This window comes from Ammospiza caudacuta, chromosome 6 (assembly GCF_027887145.1).
Source record: "Ammospiza caudacuta isolate bAmmCau1 chromosome 6, bAmmCau1.pri, whole genome shotgun sequence".
In the NCBI taxonomy this organism is placed as follows: domain Eukaryota; kingdom Metazoa; phylum Chordata; class Aves; order Passeriformes; family Passerellidae; genus Ammospiza; species Ammospiza caudacuta.
The window spans coordinates 9,357,920-9,383,964 of record NC_080598.1 but is presented as its reverse complement, the minus strand read 5'-3'; the positions used below and the strand labels follow the sequence as shown (position 1 = coordinate 9,383,964).

Here is a 26,045-nt window from a genome sequence, read left to right as displayed (position 1 = left end):
CTTCCTATTGTCTGATTTCTTTATTGTTGTTACATGCTTAGAGGAAGATAGGAAGTTTTAGATAGGAAAAGAAACAGCTGTTCTGTCATCTCATACTGGCCATGAGCACTGATCAAAAGTTATGGCTGTTGAATTGAGTGTTGAAAACCTGCAGCTATTCTGCAGATCTTAAAAGTAAAAGATGTCCTCAGCGTCTTCTGAGGACCAAATCTGGAGAGGATCCCATGAAGACAGAACTCAGAAGGGCTTCCTAGATTACACAGATCTTAGTCTTCTCAGGACATTCAGCCATACCATCCCAATGTTTTAATAAAATTCCCAGTTCTGTTTTAAAACCTGTTCATATGTTCACCCTATTCCCTTCTGAATCTGTTGTAGGAGTTTTAATCATCTTTTTCCCCAGGAAAATTTTCAGTGAATGGCCATGTCAAATGCTTCACTGAACAATGGCCATCATACCATGAGAAGCTGGTTCTGAGTGGATGGAGATGACCTATTTCACCAAAGCTGGGAAGAAAGAAGTCCCTTCATGACTTAGGACATATGAAAAGGCAGGAAGCATGGGAGAAAGAGTGCAACCTGTGTAGGGAAGTGGGATTTGAACCTTGTTTGAAGGATGGAAGATTTATGATGAGGTGGGAAAGGAGGAGGCTTTGATCTTCAGCACATTCATGCCTGGGAAAAATTTATCTGGGTATCCTCTGAAAAATCTCCCCTTGGTAATTTCATGCAGCCTTTTCTCTTGTTCTCTACTTACATGTTTCCTTAGATAATTATTTTTCTTTATATTTCGTTATTAAATATCACAAAGTATTGTGATTGTCAAATTAGCAATATCAGTAAGTAAGAGATAAGACATAACATCCTGCAACAGTATGCTGTTCAGCAGCACAGAGAAAAAGCTAAGGTTTTATTGTTGATTTAAAAATAGGAGGGAAAAAATAAATCTAGATTTAATATGGAGAGCAGAAACATCACCCACCCATAATTCAGTGGTTGGTTGTTTTTTTCTTTCTTTCTTGTGTAATCTGCAGAGGAATATGTGATTTGGATATAAGGAATGATGCAAGTAAAACAAAAAGTGAAGAACAGTCTGTAGTGAAGCATTGGATGAAGTCCAGGACTCAAAAATCATTGGAGCACTAATCAGTGGTGCAGTTTGTCCTTCATGATTTTGCATTCTTGCCTATTTCACCCTGGATTTTTTCCATTTTTTTAAACTGCTTCTTCTTAGGACTCATTTTCCTTATTCTTAAATCTCCCACAGGACCAAAAGAAATAAGATCACTTGGACTTCATCAGCTTTTCATATTCCAAGACTTATAGCATAAATAATTTCTAGATGCTTTGTCATGCAGGGAGGCAAGGAGATGTTTTCCACAAACAGCAGACTGGAGAAGGAGAAGAAAAAAGGATCTAATGGGGGTATTTTCAAATGAGTTCTGCAGTGAGGACTGGTTCAAATTATATCCTTGTTAAATCAGTAATACATAGATACCCACTTCTGTTAGGGATGGGCAGCTGTCTTCAGTGAATCCCTGTGCAGAATCTACCTGACTCAGTCCTTATGGAGTTCCTGTTCCAAGAAATACATAAATGCCTCTGAAAGTCGTCTCAAGCAAATTGGAAAATTAATTAAATAAAACCTGAGAAACTTTTTTTCCTCTGTGCTTTCTATTTGTGCAGATAGCGCACTAGGAAAAATATATGATGGTGTGTCTGCTCAGGGATTGTAATTAGTTGTTCAGGTTAATAAGTACATGAATAGGAAACATACTGACAAAACAGAATTCCTGTGTCTAAGAGGAAATTATATGACTCGGTTATTTCAAGATTGGAGGAAAGGTTAAAAATTCCAGTTTGTATTACATTTTTCTAATAGTAAAAGTTCAGGCCATTCAGATGGGATAAATGTAAAATTAGTAGAGCTTTTGTGCAAAATTGAATCACTGGTTTGTAGTTTATCAGTTTATCTCTAGAGGTCCATCTATACAGAGGGCTATCTGTTATTCCAGTGAAGAAGCACAAAGTAATTAGAGGTGTATGCTTGGTGTGCATGTGGACTCAGCCTCACAGAAGGGCAGAGTGTCTGTGCCCTTACACTACTGTCTGTGTGAGACTGCAGGAGCTGTGCCCTGTTCTACCTGTGAGGAGAGAGGAATTCACTTTGCACAGGTATACATTGAATTTTCACCTTTCTAATCATTTCACACCAAGAAAATGCTTACTAAAAATTAATCAGGATTTTCCATAGTGTCACTTGATCATAAGAAAATCTGTGAGCAATCTGTCTTTATTTAAGCCTGGTTAGCAGAAGTAAATTGGCAAATTCATTACAGCAATGCCTTTTTACCACAATTACACTTTGACTCATAGGTTGTCTTTTCTTCAGAGCAGCAGGTGCTGCAGGTGTTCCAAATGAATTGGTTGAGGTTTGTTTTCTGAAGAAACACCATCACATTGTGCATTACTTTTCATACTTGTTCATTTTTCAGTTCAGACCGGTGGATCTTCAAGTAGAGAAACATAAAATACCATTGTTAATATTACGAAGATGAACGAATTTGGTTTCAAAATCTAGAAAGAAATAAAAAGATACTTCTTCCAAGTCTAACAAAAACACATGAGGGCTATTTTGGGAGAGCTAGAGTGCATTAAAGACTTGAGAGAGGATTCCAGAGTGGGAGGGACCAGCCCAACTCTGCTGCCACCACTGCCAGCCCTCAGTTTTCATCTCAGCAAAGTTGGATGGATTATTTGAGTTGATTCTTGTTTTGCATGTCATGTGTTTCCAACACTGGAGCTCCTTTGTGCTGTACACAGACTTTGGCGTATCATGAAACAGCGGTGTGTTTCTGTCAGACTGCCTGAAATGCACAGGAGAAGGTATGAGCACCAGTTTAAAAATAGTTGCTCCTAATGACTTCAGCTAATTAATTTCTGACAGTTACACCGGGCAGGGTGACATCCCATGACTAACAGGAAAGCATTTACCAGAATGCACAGGGAAGTACAAAGGCCTTTGCCGGCTGTGTGTCTGCACCCCCGAGCTTTGTGCTTCACTAGATGTGGTAAAATTCTGTCTCTGAGTGAAGCAGTGTGGGCAGGAGGGTGGCTAAAGGCTGGATTTGCATCTAACCATGGAGCAGGGGATGGGGAGGCTGGATAACAGCAGATGGAAGGATGCCAGAGTGGATGGGGGAATGTGTGCAATGGAGAGTCAGGAGCCACAGGGCAGCATTGAAAAGCAAGGCTGTGCTTTTAGCAGTTTAAAGTTTGTACAGTACTTTCCATGGCAAGTATTTACAGTGTATAATTGGAGAAAAACTTCCCGCTAAGTGTCTCAGTCCTTAGTTCTCTACTAAAGTGCAGATTTTTCCAGTAGCACAGGTGACAGGAGGGTTCAACCTCTAAACCCAGTTCAGATTAAGGGTAAGAGCACAGTGCAGCTATTTATATTTGCACTGCTTCTCAGGGGCATTCCCTGCCAAAGAACAGATTGATCTTTCTGTTTATTTTACTGCATTCTTAAAAGGACATTTTTGACTTACTTAGATAAGCAAATACCGAGACATGGCATCATTCAAAAAGAATGTAAAGATGTGTGTTTTACTTGATGTGTAACCAGGACAGGAATGGACCTTAGTGATTTCTCTCAAGAAAATTGTAATAAAAGTGAAAAACATTATTTAAAAAATAATCAAAAGTGCTTTATGAAAATTACATTTGGGGTAATAAACTTTCTGTAATTTTACAACTCTAAACAAGTAAATAATGCAATAATAATAAAATGCTGTTAATACTTTGCTTCTATTCAAAGTTAATTTAATTCCACAGAGAGCTATTGTGTTTTCATAATGGACTTGCACTGTTTAAATCTGTCTGTGGTTTGTGTTCAAAGCACACAAAAGCAAGACAAAAGGGTGGTAAGATACTGACTAACGGAATTAGATACTGAGAAAGCCATTAATCATTGCAATAGCAGCCCCTGATCTCAAAGCCATCACTGCTGCAACATGCAGGGAAACAATGAGCACCCAGATGTTGTACAACTGAAATCAGTGTGGGTCAGAACTGGTGTCTGGGAAGCCCTCGCTGTCTCATTAGGTATAACTGCAATTACTGGTACCAATTTACCTTGTCTGCACTGTGAGGTTAAGGATTTGGCTCACTGCATTTGTTTTAGTTCAGTGTACATGGTATAATTTCAGTTTGTACTTAAAAAATATCCAAGTAAGGGGCAGCACATTTGTTCTGAATGCCCAGTCATGTATGCTGTGTATGTTTTCTCTCTTTGGGATCAAAATAAATAAGACTACTATTAACAGTTGTACTTCACCGGTTCATAAAGGGTAATCTGTTTAAACTTGTTTAGACTGTATTTTTTCTAATGGAAATCATGAGGAATACTGTTTAACTCTTATCAAAAACTGTAATTATTACTGCTTAAAAATCAGTATGGCCCACATAAAAGTCGATACTGTAGAGTGGAGGCCAACCTGCTCTACAGAATAGAGATTGGTTTAAACTCTATCTTGACTGAAAATCCATGTATCACTCAGAAGAGCTTTTCAGCAGCTTACACCAGGAACCACACTGTTTCTTCTGAATTAGCCTTTACTTTTAAATCTGCATTAGCCTTTGCATCATCGCTAACAACGTTGTTTTTCCCGTGATGCCACTGGCAGGGCCTAAGCAGCACTGAGACTACTTTACTCATCCCTGAACATCAAGTGGTAAGCAGTGAGAAGTATTCATGCTTCCTTGCATGAATTTGTGTGGCGTCTTCTATTACAGTATGCCAAAACGTCCCTCACCAGAAAATTTTCCAGTTTCAAGGATGCCATCCTTCTAAAACCAATTTCTTCTAGCTGATAAAAATGAACATTTTGCATTTATTCCTAGAGATGACTTAAGAGATAAATTCAAATAAATCAAAAGCTTAATAGACAAATTTGGAAAGTTGAGATTGGTGGAGAAAACTGGAAAGTTTGCTTTTTTTATCATTGTTTTGGTTTGATGGGATATAGAATGTATTCTGACTCTGGTGTTATTAACAAATGTGGGTTTCCTTTTTACCATGATGGCCTGAGGGTTCTGTGAGTCAGCATGATACTTTAACATGTTTTAAAGAGCAAGAAACAAACACTGACATCATTTGAAATATGTTGCCTCTCTTTTTTTATTGTAGTAAATAATAAGAACAGGCTCAGGGTAGCCACTTGCTGAAATTCACAGATGAGATAACTATATAAATTCTCAAATGTATCAGAAAACTTTAAAGAATCATTATTGTTTTATGTAGAAAAAGTACAAAAAGTCGTTCAGAATAACTGAAGAAGTACATGCTGAGGTGTATTAAAACTGTCTGCTTGCTTACTTTGGGCTCTGGTGTCTTCCATTAACATGTACGCTCCCCTCGCTTACTTTTTATTTTTCTTGGTTCTGGTCTTGTTTAATGTATTCGTTTATCCCGAGAGGCTTTTCATGTGCATTTATATTTCAGTGCAAATATCTTGGTGTCTTAAACTGCTTTGAAATGCATGTTTTCAAGCTTTCAGATTTTAATGGGGTTCAGAATTGAAACATGAGTGAAGGTGAAAAAAGTAGCTTGCAAGTTTTAGCTACAAGAAATACATGGGATTTTGTTCCTTTGAATGGGAAAGGTTGTAGATTTGTATGCAACCTTGCAGCCTCCATGAAGTGTAACTGGAAATTGGGATGGGTGGTGTTAAGAGTGCTGTTAATACACATCTTTAAAGAGAGTGAGCTCTTCAGTTCCATGGAATCCTTCGAGGAAGAAGAATGATGAGAACTTCGTGGAAAGGGTCTCTGGTAAAGTGGGAAGTGAGTGCATGAAGCAGAAATATGCCATGTGGATTTTCACCTGTATGTTCTGTAAATGTATTTCCAGGAGCATTTTACTTCTGGAAATACATTTATATAATTTAGATATGTATTTATAAAGTTATGTTTAAGTTCATATATATGTATAAATATATATATTCATATTTTGGTAGCAGCACTTAAAGCCATGTGATTTTCCTGTAGCATGTTTTAATTCAGTGAAAAGGAGAACTGTAGAAATATTCCATGCAAACTGGGGATCTAAGTGAAGGTCATAACTTTGTTTTTTAATCCATATGTTTCCTACCCTTTCAGTTATGGAGGCTTTTCTTGTATTTTGATTCAGCTTTCAAACCTTATATTTTTGTCCATTTTTCTACTCCGAAAGTTTTTGTGCTGTAAATTGCTAGTTCATAAATTACCTAGTTGTGTTTTAATGTAGTTCTTCGGGGTTTTTACAGTGTCTGTTTTACATCTAACTTGCTGTATGATTATCAAAGGTATGCAGTTAATAAAATAAATATTTTGTATGCAGACTGTATCTTTTAAGCCAGCAAAATGTTATAAATCAGTTTAATGTTGTAGTTTCAGATAGTTTTTTTGCCTGGTAGTGTACAACTATGATAATGTAATTCCTTGATGTGCTGATGGGGGATTATAAAAACCATTGCATGGTTTTAATGTAACATCTAGTCTTTCTTGTTAGTCACAGCCAGAGGTGCTGCCCTGTGCTGTAATTAGTGAAGCTAATGGCTTCCTCCATCTCTGCTTGGTATTGGTTACTGCTTTGGTACTGAAAATACTGCTGTAAACCACCTTCCCACAGAAAAGATAAAAGCTACAAAAATAGAAGTGGAAGGGTGCTCAGGTCTGAGCCTGCAGGCCCTGCTCTGTGGGGTTGGACACTTGGGAAACCGTGAGGTGCAAGGCACTGAATTTGGAAAGGGTTTTTCTGAACACAGGGAACTTGCACTTTCCTGACTGAATAATAATCTGGAAAGTATTGCTCTTTTCAAGACAAGTTTCCCTGTCTGTGAGGTGTGGACATAGAGAGGGCTGGGATATTTAGTAGCAGAGTGTATGTTGGAAGCTCCATGCCAAGGTGAGAGCTGTGCTAAGTGAGCTGAAAGGATTCATTTCCTGTTGGATGGATAACCAGAAATGGAAATCCCTCAGAGTCCCATAAAAACATAGGGGATGAAATCATTAATGTCTAATCTGCAGAGCATATTTGTGTTTTGGGTAGTGTGATACCACTAACCCACACGGGGCAGCTGCCCACAGTGCCCACTGTCAGAGTGCCAGGGGGCAGTGAGGCCACAGGGACATTTAGCAGGGTGCCCGTGGCTCAGCCCCAGCCCACAGCTATTCCTCTGTGCCAGGGCTGGTGCTTGTGCCACTTCCAGCAGCTGCTTTTCCTCTCCAGCTCCTGGGCCTGAGTGTTTGCCTTGGCCCTGGAGAAGTGTCTCAGGGGCACCTGTGGAGCCAAGGACTCCTCAGCAGCATGCAGCAGTGCTGAATGGTGAGTTTAGGTGTGTCAGTGTGTGTGGGGATGCCAGGCAGCATTTACACACCTTGCCCAACCAGAACAGACCCTGGGCTCTGACAGCCTTGCTTCATCCTCAGCTGGGCTTTGTTTCCTTGCTGAATGGTGAGTTTAGGTACATCTCTGTGTGTGGGGCTGCCAGGCAGCATTTACACACCATGCCCAACCAGAGCAGACCCTGGGCTCTGACAGCCTTGCTTCATCCTAAGCTGGGCTTTATTTCTCACTGAATGGCCAGTTTGGGTGTATCTGTGTGTGTGGGGCTGCCAGGCAGCATTTATACACTGTGGCCAACCAGAACAGACCCTGGGCTCTGACAGCCTTGCTTTATCCTCAGCTGGGCTTTGTTTCCTTGCTGACATCTTGGTCTCTTACAGGAATGTGTCCCCTGTTGACAGAGTGACAAAACTATGCTTTGTCCCCTCAAAAAGGAAATAAGCCCAGAAGTTTCTCTCCTCAATTAGGTGAAAAGACATCTCATAGGACGTGGGGGACTTCACCTCAAACTCAAGGATAGCCAGTTGGACAGGAGCCAAAAAGTCCCACCTGAGCAATTTACCAGAAAAAGAAGAGAACAAAGAAACTAATGGCTTTTGTGAGGTGTTTTACCAGGGACAGGAGAGCCTCTTGCGCCTGGCTCAGTTTTTCTCTGTAAAAAGTTTGTTGGTTTGCCTTTTATTAAAACCTTTTTGTTTCCAGTGCTACTACATAAGCCATCCTGCTGGTTTTATGCCTTCTGAGGTAGCTGAGCTATCTTGGGTGTGAACTAGATTTCCAAGAGCTTATGAGACCTGGCTCAAGGAGACCCCTTTTTCAGTCTCTCCTGTCACCTGTCCTGTTGAGTCAGGGTTTCCTGCTGCAGGGCTTTGGATTGTGTCTGAGGTGAGGATTGCAAGCCCAGGTACTTGGAGGGTTGTTTGGTTGGACATGGTCCAGTACCTCAGCCTCTGCTGGGTGTCTAGAGAGAAATCATCAAATATAGAATAACTAGAACTATTGGTATAATACCATATGAATCGTGTTAGTTTGCACTTATGCCACGTGAAAAGAAAATTTATGATAGACCATGGATGTTACGGTCTATCATGAAGATGATAGGGCTATCATCTTCAGGACAGACCATTACAGCATTCAGTTAGCACATCTGTCCACAAGCTGAGTGGTCACAGTTCTTAGAGACATAACTAGACTAAGGAGTCTGGAAAGCTGTTACAGGATAGCAGGAGGGCATTATTTGTGTTTTGAACAGGTGGGGTTTGTAACTTGCTTTGTAGTTGATGGATTTATTCGATATTTTGAACGCCCTGGTAAATGCTGAATGTTTGCAGTTATGGGATTGCATAGAATCCTGCAGTGAACATGGATTGGAAGGGAGCTCTGCAGTGCTGGCTTCAGACATAGATCAGGTTGCACAGTCAGTGCAGATCACTCCTGGCCTAGCTTAATCAGGCTGTGTTATCTCTGAGGATGGAGTCTCTCTGGACATTCTGTTGTACCCATTCCCACTCAACCACAGCCTCTCATCCAGGAGGAATTTCTCCTGTTGAGACTTGTGGTTGTTGCTTCTTGAGTTTTCACCATATGCCTCAGGGCTCCGTCTCTTCTGTAGTTCTCATTGGGTGTAACTTAATTACTAAAAAGCTTCAGCTTGCTATCTGTACTGTGTTGGGAAGTTTTAATTTGGTTCCTTGTATTGCAGGAGGAAGATATTTGAGAATATTTTTTTGTGATGAGGTGTGCCTTCATTTAGTAACTGCAGGTTCTCAAGGATCACTAACTGCATTTATGCAGTTCTGGAAAGAGCTGTTAAGAAATAAGATGTACAAATGTTTAATGATTCACTGATAGAATCAATGCAAATTGCAAACTTTATATACATTAAACTTGTAGGCACACATGTATGCATAAACCTTCATGAATGTGCAAGACTGATCTTGTTCGCCTTGTGAAATCCAAATGGAGCAAAATGCAAAGGAATAATTTATGGGTTTAATAAGCAGGCCTGTCACTGTCCACAATGAATGTCTCAAAGGATGATCTCCAGAAGGAGAAAGAAGGGATAAGTATTCCCCTTCTAATAGCAGATCTGACAATGACTACTGCATCTTCTTAAATTGATAGTCAGACCTTTAATTACTGAGGATTCTGACACATCTTGGAAAACAACCAAATTTTGATATCAGTAAAGATAAAATACTTCTTCAATTGTATTGAATAATTTAATTATAACCATGCAACCCAAACAATTTGGGGTGCTCCTTTGGCAGGAGATTTTTTTTGAAGTAAGTATTGCTTATTGTTTGATTTCTTCTTTGTGTATATGAATTTAGTGCACTAGAACAATTTCTGTGCTTGTGAAGTCAGTCTTTTTTTAATCAGTGATTGGGGCAATTGCTAACATTTTAAGTTGTTAGAATGCACTTTGGGGTTTATTTACTGTAATGCTGTAATTACAGTACTGTTGATTCTATACAGATGTTAGCATGGTTCTATGCACTGTTTTAACTTGATTAACTTAGTATCTGAACTTGCAGTTTGCATGTAGTCACAATTATATTTGCAAAGAAAGACCTAAACCTGTAAGTACAAAATAGAATGGAAAAATGCTTTTTCTTTTCTGCTCCTGGATTCCATAATTTTTGTGAACCATTTAATCATGAAAGATGAGGTACTGCATTTGGAAGCAAAAGCATTTCTGAGGTAGATGTCCTGATTTCAGCCATACAAAGTATTCTAATTGATCTGCTGTAAATATTTCTCAAGAAGATAAACAACAAAAAAACCTTTACAGAATTGCTGAAGAGGAAAGGCAAAGAACGGGTGCTAGCATTTTCAGAAAGTAATTTCTTTTAGCTTTTTTAGTGCTGCATTGATTTGCAGCAGTGTTTTGTAGCTCCCCAAGGGCTAGGATAGGAGCATAGGAGTTCCTAATAATGCATGGCTGCTTCAAGTGTCTAATTGCAGCAGTGTGTCTAATGAAGATGCATAAAGTTGTGCAACACTATGGAACAATAGGATTGACAATTATTTTTATTTCATTTCAGCCTATTTAAAGATAAACACATGAATTATGTGGATATTATTACTTGTAATTTTGTCAGCTCTGGAATTACATGGTTGCCATTTGTCATTTTATGTCCCAGTGGGCCCAGCCAAACATGAGCATTACAGAAACATGCATGCACTATGCATGAGCCAGTGGTTTGGTAGCTTTGCTCTACACTCAAAACCACTTGCTTACTGCTCTTTTTTAAATCTGCTGAAGTGTCAGAACCCAGGAAATTCCTCTGGCTGCCCTGGAGGACTCGAGCCCTGCCCAGGGGACTCAGAGACCTTGGCACAGAGCCCAAGACCCCCCCCCCCCCCCCCCCGTGCCTTTGACGTAGCCCTTGGAAAAAGCAATTACCAACCTTATATGAAAAATTACAAGCCACGGAAGTTTAAGTATAATGGTAGGGAATTTATCACAGGGTGAAAAATAGATTTTTTGGGGTTTTAGAATGGGGGTTCAGGGGCAAGATGGAGGAATTTGGGCATGTCCAGCCTTTCTCCTTCTTCTTCTTCTTGGCCTCCATCTTCTGCTGTGATGGTGGCACTTTTGGGTTGGTTTAGAGCAGAAGCTCACTGTCTAACACAGGTGATAGGTATTGGGAAGTAACTGTAAACATTGTCTATGTAGTTTTTATTATAAAAAGTTTTATTATATTTATTATTTATTATATACTACCCTGGGGCAGGCAGAGTGCTCTGGGCTGTCTTGCTGAGTGGACCTCAGCAGGCCAGAGAAAGAATTTTGTAGATAAGGAGGAATAAACAACGTTGAGACTGAGAAATTAAGAGCTCTGACTCCTTCTTCAACAGCTGGGCTGGGAAAAGAGACTTTCTAACCCATCTCGGGGTCACTGTGAGCAGCAGCAGTGCCCAGACTGGAGTATGCAAATGATAGCAAGTAGTAGTATAGAAATCATTGTCTTAAAACATTTTTACTGTCCAAACAGATTCCAGCCCAGCTCTGCCTTTAATAAAAAAGACGTGATAGTCATATTATTTGTGGATGCCTGTGTTTTTCTGATGTTTTGAGGCTTTTCCTAGCTTTAAAGGACATGGATTTCTTGCTCACTGTAGTTGGGGTGTGTGTGCTTGAAGCAGTTGGCTCTTGGGGAGGAACAGTGGGCCTGCTAACTGCTTGTTGGTTATTCCAGCAGAGTGGAAGGAAGTATAATCTGTTCCTGAAGAGGCGTCTCAGGGTAAAGCAGTGATCAGCGCTGTTGCCAGTGGCTTGTGTGCTGCAGTAATAACCTGCTTCATTCACTGTGTGCTGCCTCTGTTAACTGCGAGCGACGGCCGCAGCTGCAGATAAACACCCTGTGCTCTCTCAGGGAGCACGTGCATCCTTGCATGGCGTGAGAGGGGAAAGACACAGACATGATACCCTGCTTTGTTCCTACTCTAATGAAATAAAATAAAACCCCAGTTCAGCCCTGTACAAATACACTTTCACTGGTAGGTGTGGTTGAAAAAGTAACAGCAACCTTCCTCGGCGCAGAGTTACATTTAAACTAGGATATTCTCTTTGCTGTATGTCTTGTATGTGATTTGATAGAGATGAATATTGATATGACAATAAACAATATTGCCTAATGAGTTAACTTCCCTAGGAGAGTGGGGTTAGAGTCTTTTATTTGCCTAACATTAATTACTGTGGCCTAATAGTGAAAAAGGTGGATGTTGTTACTAAGACATTCTGGCATGCTGGTAAATTAAAATATGATCTTTAATAGATGAATTGGAGTACTAATTACCCTGCTATGTTGATATCTTTTATTAGGTGTATTTTTTTCCCATGAAAGTAAATACTCAGTGTTGAAACATCACCCCTGTATTTTTGTGAGCTATTTTTATGTGTGGTCATTGCTGGGACATATGTCTCTGTGGTGGTTGATTTAGTGAATGTTGTTATGTAGAGGAAAATGCATGAATTTGCATTTTGCTACCTGCTTCAAGTATTCACAAGTATTGCTACACTAACATATATATATTTATTTTTCCTTTGTCAGTTATTTACATGTAATGCTTGCGGACATATGTGGTTAATTTTGAAATTAATCTAGATGTAGCCCTTGTTAAAACTTGCCCAGATGTATCTTCAGCTGTAAAGAAACTGAAGAACTGTGGCAATGTGGGGGAACTTCTTTGCCTTCTGTGATATTTTAGAGAAACAGCAGTGCTTGTATTTTTTTTAATTCATATGCCTGTATCTTCTGCAGATTGATAAAAGACATCAAAGCAAAGATTCTATTTTCTTCAGGGATGGTGTCAGGAGAATTGATTTTGTTCTCTCCTATGTGGATGATCTTAATAAGGAATGGGAAAAGAAGTTGGTAAGTTTGTCTTTTTGAAGTCCTCTTAGTTTTTATTTATAATAAGATGAATATCAGTTACTAACCCTGTCAGATCACTAGACTCATCTGGAATAGAACTTACCGAAAAAAATCACATACAACTATGTGAAAAGCAATCCCATGTATGAACATTTCTGTGTAATTTACTGTTGTTTGTCAGGATCCAGTTATATTAGATTCTTGTGTCTATTCAGTTGATCGTTCTTCATTACTTAGGCTGAGCAATATATTATACAATGGAGCAAAGTAATCTCAATTATTTTGCTTCTTCATTTAACAGTCTAGCTAGTACTATGGAGAAATATTTGTGAATACTTACACCTGTAAATACTTTCAAATGAAGCAGGATTATTCTTCTAAATAAGCAGAGGTCATCCAAACAGTATTTAACAATGACTAACTTTTCATACCCTTTGATTGTAGTTAGAGGAGAAATAGATTCTTAGCTCCAAGACTCAATGCAGTTTTTCTTTAATACTTTTGAGACTCTTTTCTTAAAATATACTCTGAGTAACACAAACACAGCATGTCCTCCTGGAGCTTTTCCCTGTGTTTGACCTACAGTAGGTCAAACATCTACATATGTGTGTTCATTCTTCTAGAAGAATATTTAAATATATAAATATCTTAATAGTAAATAATATTTCATTTAAATATTGTTAAATAATATTTAAATAAAATATTACTTACTATTAAAATAATAGTATTTATAAAATATTTTAACAGTTATTAAATATTTAATAAATGTTAATATTTTAATAAATATTGAAATATTTCTGTTTATTTAAATATAAAGAATATAAGTGGCTTTGATAAGAGCCCTCCTATGTAACAGAGCACAACAACAAACTTTCTCTAAAGTGCCAGTTAGTGATTATTCTTGAATTTGCCAGCAAGACCCTGAATGGTAATAATAGGTTAGATGGAATCAGTTAATGACACCTGTTTGTTCCATGCTCACATGACACATGAGGTCTCACTTGGCTAACATAAATTCAAGCTATATAAAAAAATCCAGTGTAATGAGAGGCGGTCAAGACAACAAATTTTGAATAAAGCACAATATTTTTTAAAAATGAGGATTTAAATTTGTTTTTTCTCTGTATTTGCTACCTTCTTTCAGAGTCAGGAGAGGTTACAGTTACAAACTAGTCTCTCCAAAATATAATTCCAAAGTTTATTCATGATCAAAAAAATTTAAAAAGGAGAGAGACACTAAAAAATGACATTCTCAAGTGATCATATTTTACTGAAAGATAAGGGTATCTGAAAAAAAACTAATTACACCAATGCTTATGATGAAATCATTATCAAAACTGTTAGTCTTTGAAGCAAAGAACAGCTACAGTCTTTATCCTGTCGTATTGAAGTATTTCATAATTAAAAATTCAAATTTCCTTTGGAAAAAAACTGCAAGATTAGGCTGTTAAAAAGATTGCATATTGTTTTCATTCCTTAATGAAAACAGTATTTTCATCATATAGAACTTCTGCTGCCTGTCCTTGCATCCAAATATAATCTAGCATAGAACCCAGCGCCTCTATCCTACTCTTATTACCTTAAAAGATCCAAAAATTTGTCCTGTCTCTCTTGGATGCTTTTCCCAGATTAAGCATCTCAGTCAGCTTTGCTCAGCTAGCCACATTCCAAAGATTTTCTTGGGAGCCCAGGTTATTTGATAGCTATGATACCATAAGTTTATATAAAAGCATACTTTTTCAAACTCATCTTTACTCTTTGTTAGGCTGTACTCCTAGCTAGATGCTTTCTTCTCCCCTGAAGCAAAACGCGTTTCAAACATAAGGAAGAGGAGGCCACTCAGTGTAGAGAGAAGAAAGATACCCAAGAAAAATTTGTCAAAGCAACTCTTAAACTTTTCCATTAGTCATACTTGAATTATTTAAAATGAGGGAAGAAAAGAGTACTGTTTAGGTTATGTTCAGGTGGGAAGGAAAATGAGTCAGATGGTCAGAGCCATGTCCATGGGTGTCATTATTGAAGGATTCTCATGGGAAGAAGCCCAAGAGTTAGTAGCTAATATTGTCCTTCCTCTTTGGCATAAAAATGCACTTCCTAGGAGGATATCTCTGCCTTTCAAAAGGCATAAACATCCACATTAAGTCTTGGGATATTTAATTCTGTGTATATCTGTTCCTTGCAAAAGCGTTTGTGGCCTCATGGAGGAAGGTCAGTGGCCCTGTAGATAAACTCTGTGGTCACTGGACAAACTGTCATGGAGATACCAATTATATGCCCCACAATTCTGTTCAATTATGCAATTACTATGTCCATAAATTAGTGCAGACTTCTTAGCATACAAATACTGTGCTGTTGTCTTTGTGGTAACAAGATTTAAATCTTGATGAAGTGCAGCCTCTGGAATTTGTCTAACATACACTGTATTTGCTATTTTACAGTTAACATAGAAAGAAATGTTTCTTTTATGGTAGTACAATGATGAAGTAAAATGGACCAGCTGAGAATAGAAGTGTTTATATGAGGAGAATAACAGCTGTGACAAAGGCTTTTGTTTCCTAGTCTCAAGGAAACAGCTTTATTCTGCATTTCTAAGAATGGGATAAATAACTTCTTTGTGTGTTTCAGCATATCCCTGATACAGATGTAAGAGTCAAGTCTGTTCATTTTCTCCCTTAGTTTCATGCAGAACAACTTTTAACTTCTTTGATATTCCCAGATGCATTCCAGCTTCAATTGAAATGCTGTTTTGAGCTTGCCTTCAGCTGATTTGAACTTGCCTTCTATAAGCTACATGAACAAACCCAAACCACAAAGGCCTCTGAACAAAAATTAGGATTACGATTTTTTGAGACAATATTATTCCTTAAAGCCTCCAGCACACATTGAAATATTTCACCACCATATGAAATGTATGTGAACATGAAAAAATAAACTGTGCCCTGTCCTGAGGTACAGCGAGGAGGGCCAGGCATTCACAGAGTTAAAGAATCACAGAATATGCTGTCAGAAGGGAGCCACCAGGAGCTGGACCTGCATTGTTATCACAATTTGGTTTATAGAAGTTATCTCTCTTCCCTAGCTGCCTGATTATGCAGTATTGCATTTGCTTTGAGCATAATAGTGCTGCTGGACTTTGGATCTTGCCTTGTTAATCTTAGTTCATTACAGCCCAGCACATGCTGGATGATAAAGTGAGTCTGTGCTTATCCCAAATTATGTCAGATATCCACATAATATGGTGGATGTGATGACTTACAGAGCTTTCCTCATGCCTCTTTGGCTGCAGATTGGCATCTACAGCAAAGTCAGAAATCTACAGCAGAGTCAGAAATACATGCACCAGGGATAATTTATCAGGTTTGGGGCAGTAAGCTTAAAATTCTATGTACAGATTAAAACCAGCCAGCTCTGGTCCAAGGATACATTTTGTCCATTTTAAGCCTTTGATGATGACATGAAGAAATCCAGCATTTGACAAGAAAAGGGGGAGGGTTTTTCCCCCCAGCAGATTGGCTTCCTTTTAAAAATGTTTTTCCCATTAACAGGGAAGTACAGTACATTGCATGGGTTTCAGGAGGGGGCTTGTGGGAGAAGAGCAAGGTGGTAAAAAGAGCATAATTTCTGTTAGAGCTCTGCAATTTGTCACACTAAGTGGATTGTGAGGAAGGATAAGTAGGATGGGGCCAGACCCTTTGGCTCTGTGTGTCCTGAGCTGCACAGCTGGAGAGAAGCCTCTAAAGTGACTTGCTTGGCTCTCTTCCAGTGTTTGCTGGAGAGAATCCACCCCAGCCTGCTTTGTTAGGAGAAAAGGTAATCCAGAGCTTTGAGTACTAGGCTTGAATGTCAGCTTGGCTACATCATCTTAACATACCTGCTGAAATCACCTTTTAGTTGTGCTGTTTCTATCTGATTATCATGTCAGCAAACCAGAGTTCTCTGACATGCTTATACAGGTGCATTTAGGCAGGTTTGTAGGAAAAATAGTGCATGGAATTGCTTTTGCCCCCAGCATGTGCTGGAACTCAGGATTTACCATATTCACCACTTTATATAGTCCAGTGTCTAATTTAATATGTAGTAATATTTGGCAAAATCAGATGTGACGCATAAAAATGAGAGGCCACTAACACAGGAAAACATGTGAGGGCTATGAAAGCTCTCTTCAGTCTGCATTCATTTGTCTGAGTAAGTTATGCAAACTGAAATGCAAAAATGGCAGTCTGCTCCTCACTGACATGCAGGAAAAGAAAACTGACTGAAAACTATCCTGTTTTGGGTTTTTTTAAGTGTGTTTGAAAACTGTAATTTAAGACTTTTCAATAGAAGAAACATTAGACAGCATGACAGGGTTTAGCTAGTAATAAATTTGTGATCTAACTTGTGCATTTTAAAGAGGGTAGGGCTCAATATTTGGCTTAATTTATTGTTGTTCTGGCAGTTCCTCAGCAAATTTTATATAATTAAGAGGAAATTAATACAGTCTCTCAATAGGAGCAAAAATTATACAGAGAAGGAGAGGAAGAAAATGTTCTTACCTAAAGACACGACTTAGGAATTACTTTGCAATAAAAAGGAGTTCAAGAAAAATATCAAGCTCACACAGGTGATGCAGCCACCACTCACTGCCATGGGCAGGTTTATTATCTCTGCATGAAGTCCATGCTGACTTTATGCAAGCTAAGCACATGCAGTGATTTGTTGGTCTTATCAGTGATGTTTGTGAAATGCTGTTTGAATTGTCTGTAATGAGTACTTGAATGTCTGTATCAGGCATAATTGTATAGCTAAATATACAAAAGAAATAGATGAAGCTGGAAGCACTCAGTCTTCCACGTGCTTCCAGAATTTTCCTTTTCATCCTTCTCTTGGAAATAGAGCTAAACTTGACCACACCCCACACAGCAGCCTCCTTGTGAAAAACACTATTCACTTGTTTTTAAGAGTTTAATAGTAATAAAATGGTTATAAAAATAGTAATACAATTAGAGTAATAATAATTTGGACAATTTGGATTAGGACAATATGAGACAATAGAGACAAAGAGTTACAGATGGTCCAGGTACTTTTTCTGGGTTGCAGGAGCCCGAAAAAGGCCCCACGTTAACAGAGGGTTAACCCTTAAAAGCAACAGCCTGTTGCATATTCATACACCTCATACATGATGCATAAATTCCATTCAAACACAGGATTCTGTCTCGGCAGTGTCAGCTTCTTCCTCTGAATCCTAACAGCACCTTTGAAGTGGGAAGAAGTTCATTTCTTCTGATAATGGGGCAATAAATTCTCTTTCTCTGAAAGATTCAGGTGTCCTGTGGCTGCTATATCCCTGCAAGTCCTTTCTTTTAAAAGTATCTTAATAGCATAGTTTCTATTTTAACATTTTTTATAACCTAAAACTATATTTAACACACTACTTAAGAGAATTAATACAGCATCACTTTCTAACACAACACATACAATATTCATTTTAATATTTGCAAAAAGCCAATCATAAAATACATGCATTTTTCACACTCCTGAAGTCAGAAGTGCTCGAGACCCAAGCTATCAGTTGGTTCTCTGATGAGCCAGGTAGCCCAGACCAAGGCTTTTCCCAGCCAGGGGGTGGCCTGGTGTGTGTCACTGGGTTTTGCTTGCTTTGAGAAGGTCACACACCCTTAAAGGGGTTGTCATCAGGGCAGCTGAGAGAAGTGAAACCCGGTGAGCTCATGGGTGAGTGATCAATTAGTTGCTAACTTCGGTCAGTTACTAAAGTGTCTTTGTTTCTCTTCAGGAAAGGAGAAAAGAATTTGAGAGCAACCTGCAAAAGGCTGGTTTGGAGCTGGAAACAGAAGACAAGAAGGTAAAAAAGAAAATTAAAAATTAGCACCAAAAAGAGTAGGACTTGGAAATCAATAAACCACTTTCTTTCTCTGAGAAAAATTATAAATTATACTTGTGTATTTTAGTGGAGCATGGCTAATTTAGGGGAAACAAGGTTAATATGTTTATTTGAGTGCTTTTCCCAGATACATTGGTAAGAATTGTGGAAGCAGAATAATTTTGATTCAAGAGGAAGCTTTTGTTTTTGCTTTCATAACAAGAAGGCAGAATAGCTGTGATTTGGTTTATATCCACATAAATGGGATGTGTGCTTACAGCTGATTTTAATTCTACCTAACAATGAGTAACAAGTTTGGAAGGCAGTGAGTGAATTAGTTGTGCTCACTGGATGTTGTAGTTATGGGGAAGGACCCTGTGGCCTTGAGGATGTTTGCCTAGTGGTACTGTAATTTGCTGTAATAACTGGAGGATGTGCAATTTTGACTGATGGAGTCAGCATGCCAGAGGCTGAGGTGAGTAAAATAACTCTTGGTGAAGTTCAGGCTCTGTAACATCCACAGGTAGGGAATTCATTGAGCAATGTTAAAAACCCTTCTGATTGCCAGCTCCTACTGTGAATGCAGAGCAACACTACAAGAACATACATGTTACATGAGGCCTATGACAAGATTATTCTTTGTGTTTCCAGTGTAATGAGAATTTTCAGACTCCAGTGTATGAGATGAATATAGTTTGAAAAGCCTTTGTGAGCTTGTAGTAGTGCAAAGGTTATTTTTATGAACAGACAACCACTCAGATAAGCTTTTCAGTAAATATATATATATATATATATATATATATATACACACACACAGAAATTCCTATTCCATCCTACTTCATTTTTAAATCCTTTAAAAATTTGTAAAAGGCAATACATTTTAAATGAAAAATATCCCCATAAATGTTTCAACAAAACACAGTTTGGTCTAATGTCTGATTTAACTTTTCTGGAGCAGGAGTCTGAAGATGGCAAGATTTTCTTTGTGAAGATCCATGCGCCATGGGAGGTTCTGATCACGTATGCAGAAGTGCTGAACATTAAAGTTCCCATCAGGGAAAATGACATTCCCCCCATGGTGGAGAACCCCCTGGACTGTGTGCTTTTCCCACTGAGGCTGCCTGAGAAGGTGATGCACCCTGAACCAGATTATTTCACAGCACCATTCAGCAAGGACAAGCAGGAGCTGTACCTCATTAATGATGAGAGCACTTTCTTCTCACCATCCATGAGAAACAGAATAGTAAGTATGGGAATGTGGCTGTTTCTGAGTAAAGGTACATTTACACAGCCCCATCAGAATATTTGTGTAAGGAATGAGTGGGTATAGAAGCCATGGTAACTGATATAAATACAGAGAGGCCTGGGTACTTGTCCATCTTGCTTAGAAATATAGAATAATTCTTGGAACTGATTTCCTGGATGTCTACAAGGCAGCTGTGCCCACAGTATTCTTACAGGAGATAAGGCCTTCTGAAGAAATACCTTTTGCTTTTGCATGTTGTTCCTGCAGATTATACACAGTGCATATCTATTATAGGTTTCTGTTTAATGGCCTGAGAATAGGAAAGATCTGAAATTGTTATTCTTGAATCTCAGGTTAATTATATTCTTACACGTTGCCCATACGGAACAGAAGAAGGGAAGAAAAAATTTGGGATTAAGAGACTGCTGAACAATGGCACCTATACAGCTGCATATCCTCTTCATGATGTAAGTGTTTCAGCTTTCTGCTCCCCTGAGCATTACCCAGTGTTTGCACTCTTTCACCTACTGTGACATTTGCTGTTCCAGGAGATATGAAAATATACTCAAACCTTTCAATTTCCCAGTAATTGATTCTGTTTTATGACACACAGACATAGCTGTCAGCCCTGCTATTTGGCTTTTATGTGCTGAAATGTTTCTTCCTACAGATGAGTTTTTAGAATCTCTGTCAGTCACTTAATCTCTTTCGAGACTTACTCCATCATATTCCTGTAATGCTGGTGGCACAGACCACACAGTAGTACCTTGGATTACAGCAAGGAATGTATTTGCACATTCAGCAGTGTGTGAGCATAGGGTGTGCACACAGACACACTGTAGTTACACACTACCTGCAGTTAGAGAAAAACTCTGGGGTTCATACCATGTTGGGGCTGAAGTCAGAGGAGTTGCCTGAACCCTCCCAGTTCAGTGTGGGGTGGTGACTTGTCCATCTCTCAGTGACCTTTGGGTACAAATGCTGTAATACTGGATATGTGGTAAGGACAGTAAATACTGTGTTTAGTTTTGCTGTAAGGTCAGTTTTTAATATGACTTGTGTGGATTTAGTCATGAAATTCCATGAAGAAAACAAGAGAGAGATGGGTTACAGTGTTTTGCATGAATTTTTTTGCTTTAAATTTTTTTCCTCCTAAATGTTGTGTTTAATTTTTTGCTTAAATCTTAAATTCTCTCTGTTCTTTAAAGGTTATTTCAGATGTCACTATGCTTTAATGAACTTACTCTGAATTCTACCATATGACATTTTTAAATACTGTATATAGATTTATATTTTAAAATGTTTGAAAATATTTTATTTTCCTTAGAAGAAAAAAAATTGAGAGAATGGACATTCTTTAGGTTTTCAGGAGGAAAGTTTGGCTGATCAGGCTCTAGAATGCTAGTCTAGGCTGGAAGGCACTTTATACTATTGGGATTACCAAAACCACAGACAGTAAAAAGGAAGAATCTCTTCTATACAACTACAATCAACTTTAAATGCTAAGAAATCTTACGAAAAAATTCTAAAACTTGTGAGACAGACTTTAAAAATCTTTGTCTAAAAATAATTATTTAATCTTTCAGAATATTTTCAAAATGCAAAATGCCTAAATTTCTATTGGTTGCTTCCTATTTAGAAACCAATTTTTATGCTTTTCTTTGTGATTGAGGGACATTCAGATAAAAGGAAAACCAAGATCACAAAGTGAATAATTGACAAAGTGGAGAAGAAGCGGAGTTCTGTGGCACAAAATAAAATTGAAAAAGCTGTCAAAAACTGTGGTTATTTTACACTGGTTAATTTCTAGGAAAGTGATGAAGTTCCAAAATTTTTGTGATGTTTGACAGTTAAGATACCTGATAATCAACACCACAGTCTGAAGAGGGGTGCATCATCATGGCTGTTTGTCTCTTTCAGTGTAGTATTTGGGCCTGTCAGTGGAGTATGGATGCCATGGGACAGAGGGAGAGAAACAGCAAGTGTTTCTCACAGCAGCTTGGGAGAATTTTTTGGGCATTGTAAGGATGTGATAACTTGTTAAGTATAAACAATCTGCAGGTGGTATTTTTCTACTTTGTCTGTTCTTCTCAAGGACGGTGTATGAGGAAGATGGTTTTGTTAGTTAGCTGTGAAAAACGCCAGTCGCTTGTTTTTGAAATTTTAAAAGTTTAATAGTAATAAAACGGTTATAAAAATAGCAATATAATTAGAGTAATAAAAAGTTTGAACAATTTGGATTAGGACAACATGAGACAATAGAAACAAAGAGTTACAGACAGTCCGGGTACATCTTTCTGGGCACAATAAGCCCAAAAAAGGACCCACGTTAACAGAGGATCAATCCTTAAAAGCAACAGCCTATTGCATATTCATACACCTCATCCATGATGCAGAATTTCCATTCAAACACAGGATTCTGTCTGGTCAGTGTCAGCTTCTTCCTCTTAATCCTAACTGGCATGGTTCTGCTCAAGCACGGCAGGAAGAAGTTCATTTCTTCTGCTAATGGAGCAATAAATTCTTTTTCTCTGAAAGATTCAGGTGTTCTGTGGCTGCTAAAAGTATCTTACATAGCACAGTTTCTGTTTTAACCTTATGTTATAACCTAAAACTATATTTAACAAGCCACTTAAGAGAATTAATACAGCATAACTTTCTAACACAACACATATAATAATCATTTTAATATTAGTGAAAAGCCAATCATAAAATACGCATTTTTCCCATTAGCCAATCGAATAGAATCTATCGTGTCACTCTATAAAAACCACGAGGTTCTCTTGAATAAAGCTGCTTTGCTCCTTGTACAATCCTGCCTGTCGCTGTGTTATTCTTGGCACACGAGTGACCGTGAGGTGTTTCCCCTGCTCTGCTTTGCTCACAGTGCCAGTACTGGAAGAAGGCCAGCGACCCCAACTGTGACAGCGAGAGGTACACGCTCTACATGGAGTGGGCACGCTTCCTGCGCTTCTACAAGGAGCAGCCCTTGGTCCTTATCAGGTGAGATACTGCCTGGGCTGCCTGTGTGCCCCTGCTTTTCACTGCCATGCGGTGTGCATTCGTCTCTGGCTTGATTGAATTCCTGCTAGCAATGATGCCTTGAGAAGGGCGAACTACAAGAGAGGCTACACAGAGTTAAAGTAGGTGTTTATTAAAAAGTGTAATACAGTGTATATTCAACTCTAGCTTGATCCTGCTAGGAATGATGCCTTGAGAAGGCTGATGTACAACAGATGCTACACAAAGTTAAAGTAGGTGTTTATTAAAAAGTGTAACACAGTGTATATTCATCTGTAGTTTGATCCTGCTAGCAATGATGCCTTGAGAAGGGTGATGTAGGACAGAGGCTACACAGAGTTAAAGTAGGTGTTTATTTAAAAGTGTAATACAGTGTGTATTCATCTCTAGCTTCATCCTGCTAGGATATATTCATTCAACTGTAAAAAAGTAATAAGTGTATATTTATCTGCAGCATGATCCTTCTAGGAATGATGCCTTGAGAAGGGTGACCTAGGACAGAGGCTACATGAAGTTAAAATAGGTGTTTATTAAAAAGTGTAATACAGTGTGTATTCATCTCTAGCTTGATCCTGCTAGCAATGATGCCTTGAGAAGGGTGACCTAGAACAGAGGCTACCCGAAGTTAAAGTAGGTGTTTATTAAAAAGCCTTAATGGATCCACAAGAGTCCAGTCAGGGCTACACCCAAGAGGAACCAAAATGGTCACAAAATGCACGACCGCTCACGAGGTCTCACGCTTCTGTAAGTTCTGGTCCATTTGCATATTGGAGATAATTGCCCAATTATAGCTTTATGTTATGAAATCCCATCCTGCTTGTTTTCTCTCTTCAATCCATGTTGTTTATGATCTTGGGCCTGAAACTTGTATCATTTGTCCTTTGTCCCAAGCTAGAAAAGGATTGATTATCTACCTACTCTGTGAAGAGAGCTTACCATTGCTTAATATGAAGCTCAGAGCTACACACTAAAGCAGCACAGAATCTGAAAAATATAAATCTAAAACTTATGGCATCAGGAAATCTTTGCCTCTTTTAAGATTCAATGGATATTAATTGGGCACTATGTCCAGGGAGGACATGACAGAGCTTTCTACTGAGAAGGGGCAGAATGCTTTTATTCAAATCAAGCTTCTTTCCATCTAGCCAATCCTCCTGAGGTTAGGTATATTACAGATAATTCAGCTGTTGAAGAAACAGATTCATAGAATACCTCAGACTTTTTAATTGATTTCTGCAAAAAAAATGTTAAAGGTTTATTTGAAATGTTGAAATTTCAACACATACTTGAAAAAATACTGATAACATCAGTTTGGAAGCTTGATTCTTAGTTCTAACCCCAAATTTAAACTGACTTAAGATCTCTGATTTTTTGATGTGATACAACAGAATGTTGCTTTGTTCACAGGTTACAGTTCTGTGTTTGTAACACAAGTGGTTGTATTCCTGTGGATTACCTATTTGTTTTAACCAAATGGTCAGAACTGTTGTGCTGTTTCATTTGTGTAACTCCTTGGGAAAATCAGAAAGTAAATCTTCACCTACACTGTTCTGCAGAAAAGAGAAAAGAGGGATTTTAATGTTAGTTTCTGCCAGGAGGAAAAAAGGGACAAAAGAGGCCATATTTCCTGATCATTCATCTGGTTCTTACATCTTGAGTAACTTCTCATGGCCAGTCTTAGCCCTCATTTTCCACAGTAACTCAAGGCATTTACTCTGCTGTTAAAAGTGAATTTTGCCAAGTATTTCACTTTTACTCTAGCCAGTTTGCTCTACTACACTTTGAAATTTTGTTTTGTGTTCCCATTAATTGCCTTTTTTTTTTTTTGTATTCAGAAAGTACTATGGTGAGAAGATTGGAATCTATTTTGCCTGGCTAGGATTCTACACCGAGATGCTTTTCCTTGCAGCAGTTGTTGGCTTAATCTGTTTTCTTTATGGCTTGTTTACAATGGATGAAAATATGAGCAGGTAAGTATAACATTGAAAATCTCTTAGCAAAAGCTAAGTAATGTGAAAATTTTGTTGTTGAAAAAAAAAAAAATCATTCTTGTTATTACTCAACAGGTAACAAGCTTTTAAAGCTTGTCAGAGCCGACAAATTTGTTCTTCAGCTGTCGTTATTGACTGTAAAGGTGCTGGACCACTAATGCAGAACTTGTGACTATCAATTAGTAAGACTTAACTTGTAGGGGAAAAGCAATATTTTGTTGGCCATAGCTTTCTGCACTGGAGAAGCTGCAATACATGAAGTCCTGAGGGTACCCCTTAGATCTCTCAAAACTGAGTGTTTATTGTTGCCTCAAGCTTGTCTATTTTATCTGGCTTGCAGAGCAGTCTGACCTTTTTGTGTAGGGCATCATTTGTACTAAGCAAAAGCATGAGTAAAACAGATCAGCAGTGTTCTCCCACCAAAGAGGGATCTAGTATCTTAGAAGCCACAATTTGGTGGTTTTGTTAAGCAAGCTTAGTATTTCTTTTATCAGAAGTCCAAAGATTTGTTATATTCAGCATTTGGGGATGGGGAGAGGAAGAGAGGGCTGTCTTCTCATTGCTTACTGTTTTCTGTAAGAAGGTTTCTATAAAATCTTGAGTTGTAACAATAAAAGATGACTAACAAGTTAAAATTCTCACCTGTTCTATTGAATAATGTAATTTTGAGAGTTGTATTTTAGCCAGGTTAAGAATTCATCTGGGAATATTGTTATACATATTGAGATTTCTCTGGATACCAAAGGACTATCATAGAATTCTAAATTTTACCCACTGTTAATTAATTGAAGTAGCAAATTTCACTGCAGATATCAAAGCTGAAGTGGTCTCTCTACTTTTAGAGAAGGTGTTTTGATGTCCTTGCTAACCTGATGAGAAATAACATGGTTTACATCTTGCCTGGAAGCAGTGCATGCACAGTACAGCTCCTGATTCGTTGCTGGTAGAGCCAAAAAAGCCCGTATCAAGGAAATTTATTAATTCTACTCCTTGTAGCAGCTGCTTCACTCTTGGGTTTCTCTGAGCACTGGTTAATACCAGTGACTGTGACAAGATGTGGCATCTTTGCTGTGAAGCTGCAAATGTTGAGCTTTGAACAAATGAAGCTCCTATTTATTTTCTAAATAAATTTCATATAACAGCTTTTAAGATG

The 26,045-nt window shown here is 38.3% G+C and overlaps 1 protein-coding gene across 2 annotated transcripts in view; it reads left to right on the top strand.

Annotated features, from left to right (window-relative positions):
• The window catches only part of ANO5 (anoctamin 5), a 59,762-nt gene that overhangs the window by 12,278 nt on the left and 21,439 nt on the right, over window positions 1-26,045 (top strand). Inside the window, exons 4-10 of one of the 2 annotated variants that reach the window (XM_058807964.1) lie at window positions 4,689-4,736; window positions 12,661-12,774; window positions 18,548-18,616; window positions 19,593-19,877; window positions 20,234-20,347; window positions 22,768-22,883; window positions 24,737-24,871. In XM_058807964.1, the coding sequence (XP_058663947.1) occupies window positions 4,689-4,736; window positions 12,661-12,774; window positions 18,548-18,616; window positions 19,593-19,877; window positions 20,234-20,347; window positions 22,768-22,883; window positions 24,737-24,871 (881 nt within the window). The remainder of the gene's footprint in view (window positions 1-4,688; window positions 4,737-12,660; window positions 12,775-18,547; window positions 18,617-19,592; window positions 19,878-20,233; window positions 20,348-22,767; window positions 22,884-24,736; window positions 24,872-26,045) is intronic. The other variant, XM_058807963.1, reaches the window with a different exon arrangement.